The sequence below is a fragment of the Cariama cristata genome, unplaced genomic scaffold (assembly GCF_000690535.1).
Source record: "Cariama cristata isolate BGI_N322 unplaced genomic scaffold, ASM69053v1 scaffold76, whole genome shotgun sequence".
Taxonomy (NCBI): Eukaryota; Metazoa; Chordata; class Aves; order Cariamiformes; family Cariamidae; genus Cariama; species Cariama cristata.
In genome coordinates, this window is record NW_009623584.1 from 9,264 (window position 1) to 18,055 (window position 8,792).

Here is an 8,792-nt window from a genome sequence, read left to right on the forward strand (position 1 = left end):
GGCTGTTTCTGCCAGTATCCTTTGTGGGACGCTGCGATTAAGGAGTGCTGGAGACGTGTGAGAGTCTGTAGCATGCAGTACAGTGCACCATACGCTGCCAGTGGGATCCTTTCCTTAAATAGGGGCTTTAAAATTTTTTCTGCTTAATTTCCCTGCCTAGTCGATGATTCATTTTTTTTTTATTATTCTTTTAGAACAAAGGACAGGAAAAAGTGGAGTCATCTTCAAGCTTGCTGCACCTAGATAAAACTAGAATTCATGTATTTATATATGTGTGGTGTTATTTAGGCAGCAATATTATTCATCAGTGGTAAATACTGTAATTATAATCTGACTTCTGTTCCAAAAGCTTTTCACATTCTTTTAAGTTTCACTGTATCCTGTTCTAAATGAATTTCTTTTGGTTTAACTGAAGCATAGCGGTGATTATTTTTTATATATATTATTCAGCTCAATTTAAGATGATGTTAAAAGCCAACTCTGTTTTAGGAGGGCAGGGAAAGCAAAGTCTTTTCTCTTTGGACACCTACTGCTTTTTATCCACAGTTACAGAATGTGTATTATTTGATTCCCAAATCTGTATTCCAGCTTGTAGGAAGATATACTTTTGTCTGTGTACTTTTGAATACAGTAGGCACTATTTGCTTGCTTGCTTGCTTTGTTTTACAATAGTTGTCATTTCTCACTTGTCTAACTTTTGTCCCATACAACTAATTGCAGTCAGAAAAATAGATTTTTTTATAACTATGGCAAAGGTGCTTTTAAGAGCTAAATCCTGGAAATAGATGCTGGGAGAATCTTATTCCTGTTTGTAAGCCCAGTGCCTTTAATAGAGCTATGCAATTAGATAAGGGATGTAGGTGTGAGTGAGAGCTGAAATGGGACCATCATGAATATGGGATAATGAAGAACACAGAGTCAATGAAATGCACAGTCGCTTGTAAAATCTACCATAGACTGATGATTCAGCAGCTCTACATTTATCACACATTTATCAAGGGCTCCTGCAGGTAAAGTAAATTTTGTGAGATTGTGTGCAATAACTCTTGGAAGACCGCAGGATAAAATAGCATCTATTCATATTTCAACATGAATATATGTAAAAAATCAGGCATTCCTCCTCATCCTTTCGCTTGTAAAATCTACCATAGACTGATGATTCAGCAGCTCTACATTTATCACACATTTATCAAGGGCTCCTGCAGGTAAAGTAAATTTTGTGAGATTGTGTGCAATAACTCTTGGAAGACCGCAGGATAAAATAGCATCTATTCATATTTCAACATGAATATATGTAAAAAATCAGGCATTCCTCCTCATCCTTTCCCCTGTTGGAGTGTGGGTCGGCAAAGCTCGAGTAACACAGAAAATGCTTAAGTCAAGAGAAGAGCACTGGGAATGGTTACAGGAGTGGGGGGGAATGGTTACATGAGTGGGATTTTTCTACAGCAGCTGCCAGAATTTAGGACTATGTCTCACAATCACTTACTGCGGAGCAGAATATACTGTCAGAAGATACTCCGTTGTAAACGGTTTGTAGGATTGGGGCCTGCTGGGGGAAGGGGAAGAGCCAGAGGAACATTTTAGTTTAAGTTATTCATATTGGCAGAAGATTTAATGAAAAATGACTGGTCTTGTCATTTTGCCTCCGCTGTTTGTCTAACGTGGATGCTAGGGGAACACCTGGTCAGATGAAAGTTTAGTGAATTCAGAACCACTGAGAGAAATATAATTTCTCATAGAATGTCACCAGCCTGGGAATTCACTGCCACAGGAGGTCAGAATCTTGCCTGTAGCTAGATTTTTAAGATAGTGACACGATTTTATTATAGTTGTAATATTTTTTTAGTTATGCCAGCTAGGAGGGAAATAAGACTAATCAAGTGTCTTGATTCAGGGAGTAATCAGCTATCACCCGTGGAGTCAAGAAGGAAATTCTTTTATTCTGCACTATACAATACAGTGAGTTAAGTCAGGTTTCTCTCTAGCTTTAAACTCCTTTAAATCATTTGGTATGAAGTGCTGCCCCACACGAGATGCACCACTGACTGCATCTGTGGGCGCACATCAAACTTTTGTGGTTAATTTTCTAAGATGTTGTGCGTATTGAATAGAGAAACACTTTACTCTTCCACTCTGTACTGCAGAGGGAACTATCACTTTCTTTTCCACTCCCTTCCTTCCACGGTAATGTCTAATGGCCAAGTTTATTAAAAACAACATCAAGTTTCTTTTCTTACTTACAGATAACTGACTCAAACCAGCTAAATGCTAGACAGTGTTTTTATAAACTATCTTCCTTCCAAATTTTCCCAGAGTGTTTAAAAAAATGCAGTTTATTATTCCTGTAATAAAAGATCTCTCCTCAGCAATCTGCAGCTTGCCTGCTCATCTGAGTGGTAAATTGACCCAAGTAGCCAGTGTTAAGGGATCTAGGCAACCTCCACTAATGAACCCGTTATTTCCAACTGTACTCATTAGTTAATTCTGTTTTGCAAAGTTGGAGGATGTCATCTGGAACAATTGCACTGGGATTTCTGCCTTTGGATGCATGGAAAATTCTCCTTTTCCCTCTGTTGGGAGCTATGCAGCATGAAGCAGGATTCAGTATCAAGAGTGACTGATCCTTAATACTCATGACATAAATAAGCTGAACTACTGTTTTTTTGCCTGTCAGGGTGGAGGAAGGCAGTAATAAAATCTTGGAAACTGAGAAGAAGCTTCAGAAAGAGCGGCGGCGATGTGTCATTTTGGAACAGCAGCTTGAAAAACTGCAAATGTATCCAGGGAAGAACATAAGTGCACAGAAACCTCCCCAGAGGAGCAAAACAGGTGAGGTGGAGCAGTTATGTACAACTATGCCCCCATCCCACCTCTGTGGTTAATAGACATCAACAACATTTGGATTCTTACCTGTCACACCTACACAAGTACTTGACCTTACATGCACCGATTTGGACGTACTCAGACCAGTGGGCCAATACAGAAGGTAAAATCCTGTCCCCGCTTAATTCAAGAGGATTTTGCCACAGATGTAAGTGGGACCAGGGCTTTTGCAGGATGTTGTTTTCATGGGATGACAGTCTACAGAAAAAAGACTTGACACTGCTGTGTTGCCACGGCTGTGTTGCCACCATGCCCACTGTTGTGTTCCTTTTGCACTTCTGGCTGAGAGATTCATCTGAAGGTTAAGAGCAGAATTAAAGGACGCATCCCAATTTAAGGCCTGTCAGTGTCCATGAAAAACTATTGCTGGTGATGAAGTAATTAGATCTGGTGTAATTTATTATCCCATGAACATGATAATCTCCTGCTATAAATATGAAAGCCTCACTAGCATAGTTAAAGGAGAAGAATTCATGGTGGATGTTAAATTTTTATTTCCCTGATCAGATCCTTTTATTGCTTAAGGACTCTGATTCTGTAAAGTGTCTAAACCAATAAAACGGCACATATTCTTAAGGAAACTTTTCCAGTGGTTTCCCTTTTTATATGTATTTTCATAAAGTAAAAAGGCTTTCAATGCCAGGATATGAACAGTAGGAATAGGAATTTCAATTTGGCAAATACTAAGATGCCATCAGGCTGAGTTATGGTGATTAAAGAGGTCACAAGCCTCAGCGGAGACCTTGTACAAGCTCTTGGCCTGCCCCATGCTGAAATGCATGATCTTGGGCCGTAGGGGGACTGCCCCGCAGCTCAGTAGATGCATGGCATGGCTTTCCATCATGACTCCATCCAGCACTACGGTGTGTACTAATGCTACCTCATCACCTTAGAGCTGACCTGTACTGAGCACTCTGACCTGTATAAGCGATCTCCTCCTCCTGGTATCTTGTTTCTCTTTAGGCGTGGGTCAGACTGAGGTAAGAAATGCTACTGTAACTGTATTGCATTTCTTTGCATCTCCCGTCCTAGTGCTCTTGGTCATATGCGTGTTTGACCATAAGGTCTCTCTGGAGCAGGACTGCAATGCAAGAAATCGCATGTTGTTGTCCACTATGATCTCAGTTCATACAGGAGAGCTAGGGTCTCCAGTGTAATAGCTACACGGTGTTCAGGACCTCAACGGAAGCACTGCCATGCACCCAGCCAGCATATCGAGAGAATTAGGTATACAGGAACAGGACTCAGAGGAGCCTTTATCCTGAATGCAGATGGAATGATTGCTTCAGACCTCCTCCTCTCTGTAAAATAGGGATCTGTTCCTTAGAGCAGCACCGTTGTGTCCTTAGAAAGGGCTCCAGCCAATACTGACTCATTTTCATGTGTTTTTCTGCGAGCACTGATTTTGTAGAGCTGTCTTACTTGTATTAACCGAGAGCTTGACAGTAGAAAAAGTAGTGCAGAAAAACTTAAATCCTAATAGAAACCTAGTGCTTAGAAACTAAGTGCTGCAGCCTTTGGCCTTTCGGATATAGGACAGTCATATTGATAAGAGAGCAGTGCTCAGCCTCACAGAAGTGGTATCGTGAGATGCCCTTTGTGTTTCCCAGGACGGTTTGGAGGTGAGAGGCTTTGGAGCCCTCATATGGTTCTGCAGATGCCCAGAGGAAGAAATCAGGGTGTGTGTAGGGACAGGTAGTAGCCAGCTGAGAGTTGTGGGAACACGCCTCTCAATGGTACACTTTTTACTGACTCCATGCCTTAAATAGTATGGGAGCATTTTGATGCTGTATTCTAGAGGAGAATTTAACAGAATTCTTGAGTGCTCAGAGCTGGTAAAGTGTTGACATGTTGTTCTGTTATCATACGTGTGCTCCACTTTGATTTCCCTTGCAACCTCAAAGCGATACAGTGATAAACTCTCCAGGTCCAGGGCCATTTTGATCAAGTTGTTGTGCTGTAGTAACGGTTTGGTAACTCACCGCTGGGAGATTGGCATTTCATAGCTGGAGGAAGCAGGCTGTTCTTACCAGTGTGACAGGTTCCTTCTTACTAAATATTTAGTTAGTCTTGTCTGCTTAAGGACTAAAAGCAAATGTAGAAAAGGATTGGCAGTAAGACTAATAAGAAGAAATCCTCTCTAAGTCCACAAGGTGAGTAGGTAACAATCTATTTCACCACCCTTCTTTGAAGAGAGCTCAGCCCCTTGTGATGTGCCAAAACTCTCTGGAGTTTGTACAAGAAACGAGTCTACAAGTCTGTAATATACCTCTTCAGCAGAGCATGTAGGTTATCTAAATGCTTTCATGCCAGATAGCTGAGGAAATAAGAAGGAATGAAAAGCTTGAATATAAAACAGAGACTAGAGAACCCGCTAATTAACATAATATTTTCTTTTCTTTCTGAAAGTGCAAAATTGGAGAGAGCTGATCTAATTGCTAATCTAATGTTTCTAGTCTTTTCAATTCAAGGCAAGTAGATAATGATGCTGAGTAGCTAGAAACAACCCAGTTGTGTTTTAAAATTTTTCATGCTTTTCATTTTTCGTTTTTTTTTCTGTCTTATCCAAATTTCAAATCAGCAAAGAATAATCCCAGAGGAGAACAGGTAAGTAACTGCAGGTTTTCCTCAGCCCTGTAAAACACAACCTGAAGATCAAAAGCATTTCTTGGTTATACAACATAGCCTTTTCTTCTCACATGTTTTTTGTCAGAGTTCAATACTCTTTGACCAGGTTCTTTTAGATATTCCACACGAGGAGGATTTAGTGTTTTAATACCAAATTTACTTATTTGAAGATATTTGACATTATGTGGGATTTTAATTTGGAAAAGTGATACAGCAATGTACTGAAACCACAACACAAGCACAATATAGCAATTGCAATGTACAGTTGAATCACAACACAAATATGATTCCCATTACCGGTCTAGATGCTGACTGTCATGACACTGGGTATCCCCAGTTGCTGGGAAGGAATACATGGGTTGATGCCAGCTCAAGCCCATTGTTTTCTTCAAAGTTCATTTTGCTGTTTTTTTTGAGTTTTATGCTCGATGTTGGGCTGAACCACATACACACTTCCCTCATGTTGGTCTAGCTGGCTGAAGGTAGGTAGTACTTTCTATTGGTTATTTTAGAGAAGGCCATATACTTTTACTCAACTGATTCAGTCATTTATCTGCAGCAAAGACCACTCTCCAGTCCCTTGGTGTTGGGATAAATTCAGCAACCTCCACGATGGCTGTGGTCACTTCCTACATTCCTTTCTGAGCTTCTTGAGCACATCAACCTTGCCTGTCTTCCCTGAGTCTTCTTCCATTGTAGAGGTTCATTGGTCGGTCACGGTTTTTTGCTTCTCCAATCTCAGTAGTAAATTTGAATTATATTTTCTCCATAACCCTGAAAAAAGTTTTTGTGTTCCTTTGAAATGACAGGAGCAATGCTGTATGCTTTGGGTAGGGCTTTATTTAGGAAAGCATTCCTGATTTAGGACTTTAGTTTGAAGTACATATTTAAGTGCTTTACTGTGTTTAACCTATGTTGTGTTTATGCTGAGGATGAAAGTGCTTTATAAAAGATGTGTCGGTGGGTGCCACACACAAACTTTATCACAGGCATTCAGGAAGCAACAGCTGTCATAATCTTAAGTGAAACACAATGACAAGATAAACATCAAAATAATCCTTTTCAACTGTTTCTGTCACCTATTGTTTTGGCCACTTCAATCTTTTTAATTAATTTTTTTCTTCTCTAAATAGGTAGGCACACATATTACTGCATTTAGCCCTGAAATGCAAACTCATCATGTTTTCATTTTGCTGAAAGGAGATTAAAATAAAAGCTTGTCCTATGTATTTACAGTATCTTCATGGATATATATAGAACTTAACAGATTCCTTAGTATTTATTCACTGATTCCTAAGATTTACCTAGTGTGCTACTAATTGAAAACAGTTGCTTTTTTTACTAAAACTCCATTTTGTGATTAAATCTACAGGCCAGTCTGCGAATCACTCAAGACTGACCTTGAATGCGAGTGACAGGAAGGAGCTCTCTGCGGCCCAGCTTTCCAAGTTGCCTCTAGAATCACAGATAGAGTATCTGAGCACAAGGTATGGTTTCCCTTCCTCCAGCTAAAATTCATCGCTGTCCTTTTAGCAGTGATATTACCTGCACCCACTCCTCAGAAGATAAAACCTAGCAAACTCTGTAGAAATCACAGATCCTCTGGTTTGAGCTTGTCTATGTCATTCTTACACAAATTTCCTGATAATTATACAAATACCCAGAAATGTTAAGCTAATGCAAATGCTAAGCAACACAAAATACCTGCAAGGAAGACGCCTTGTTTTTCCTTTTTCTTTCTTTACGCATTGATTGCAAACTTATTAGTGAAAATGAAATTATAATCTTTAACAAAACACATTTGAAAAGTGTCTTGGTCATCTAATACTCTCTTTCTGTCTCAAAGAGAGAAGGAGCAAGTGTTAAGTCTGCTCTTTCTCACGCCTGTCATAAAATTACCAGAGAGCATGTGTTCCAGTGTTTTCTTCCCCAGAGCTAAAGCACAGTTCTAATTTGCTTTGAAGCTCCACAGCTCACATGAAAATTTTCCTTTTGTTTCCTTGTAGGCTTGTGATCCAGCTGGATGAGAACGAAGCTCTGAAGGCCGCTTTGGAGACTACTGTGAGAAAGAAAGAAGAAGACTTTAAACTGTATCAAGACACAATGGACCAAGTGAAGGGTATCTTTTTACAGGCCATTCAGCAGCAGAAACAAGAGAAGAGTTAAGCAAGATACTCAGAATCCTTTGGACTGCAAAGCAGGGAGAGAGCCCAGGCATCATGCCCATGAATTGAAATGCAGTGGCAGTGTAGTTCTGCAGCCTTAGATCACGTAATTTCTTTAGCATTTGCAGAAGAGGATGAGAAATGGAGATGAAATACAAAAAGAGTGATGGTTTTGCATGTCAGCAAATTCGGTCTGTAAGAGTTAGCGAGCAGCTGGCTCTCAGACTGCACATGCCGTAGGTTGGTGCAGTTTAGGAAGCTGCAGTTCTGCAGTGTGATTTTGGGCAAAACCTCTATAGTTTCAACAGAATTTTCCTCAAGAGGGCTTGACATTGAATATGCTGCTGCCGTTATCAGCTCATGAAGGAATTTTCTACACAGAAGTTATGCCAGCTCCCTTCCAAAGTCATGCCAGGAACAAACCGAGTTCTGTTTTTATCCGCACGCTGATACCTGTCTGTCTCAGGCTTTCTGTAGTACTTAAGTGCTGAGGGGGAGGATTAGCCTGGCCTGTGAATATCTACAAGTGAACTTGGAGGGGGCTCCATTCACCATTCCAACCTGGTTCTTTGCTTGAACATATTGGCAGCAGAGTTTTCTGAAACTCAGAGGAGTTTCCACTGAAAAGATTACTGTGCAGCTTACCCCTGCCATCAGTCAGACATACCTTAAATTCAGCTCATTCCGTATGAAATTTGCCATCCAGCTTATGAATTCCCTATTTCCGGGGCTCTGCATTCATTCATCAGGCAGGTCTTGTTCTCGCTAGGAAGAAATGCTAACAAAACACAGGCAGGTCCTCACTGCAGGTGGTGGGACTTTTGGAGATGCTGAAAACCCTTCCATTCTGTCCTTTTCTCTTGCAGCATGGTGAGAACACTGAGCGCAAGCTAATAAGGCATTAACATGCAGCCTGCCAGCAGAGAGCTAGCCTTGGGGATTACAAGCAAATGGAGAGCTAGTCATTTTTGTATAGTGCCGCTTTGTTGGTCGGTTGGAAGTCTTGAAAGCTCTTCTTTTTCTACTTTGCTTTGTCAGCCTCTTTTTGTGAGCGTGAAGTTTGTCAGACTTTAACCCCAGCCACCACCAGCGCAAAGGGGATTTGTGGACAGG

The 8,792-nt window shown here is 40.6% G+C and overlaps 1 protein-coding gene across 1 annotated transcript in view; it reads left to right on the plus strand.

The window, feature by feature from the left end:
• CCDC13 (coiled-coil domain containing 13) overlaps positions 1-7,680 on the plus strand; it is a gene marked incomplete at its 5' end in the record, with an annotated part of 16,458 nt that extends 8,778 nt beyond the window's left edge. The window contains 3 exon segments of the mRNA XM_009702776.1: positions 2,645-2,832; positions 6,887-7,001; positions 7,521-7,680. Of these exon segments, the coding sequence (XP_009701078.1) occupies positions 2,645-2,832; positions 6,887-7,001; positions 7,521-7,680 (463 nt within the window).
• Between the last annotated feature and the right edge of the window lie 1,112 nt (positions 7,681-8,792).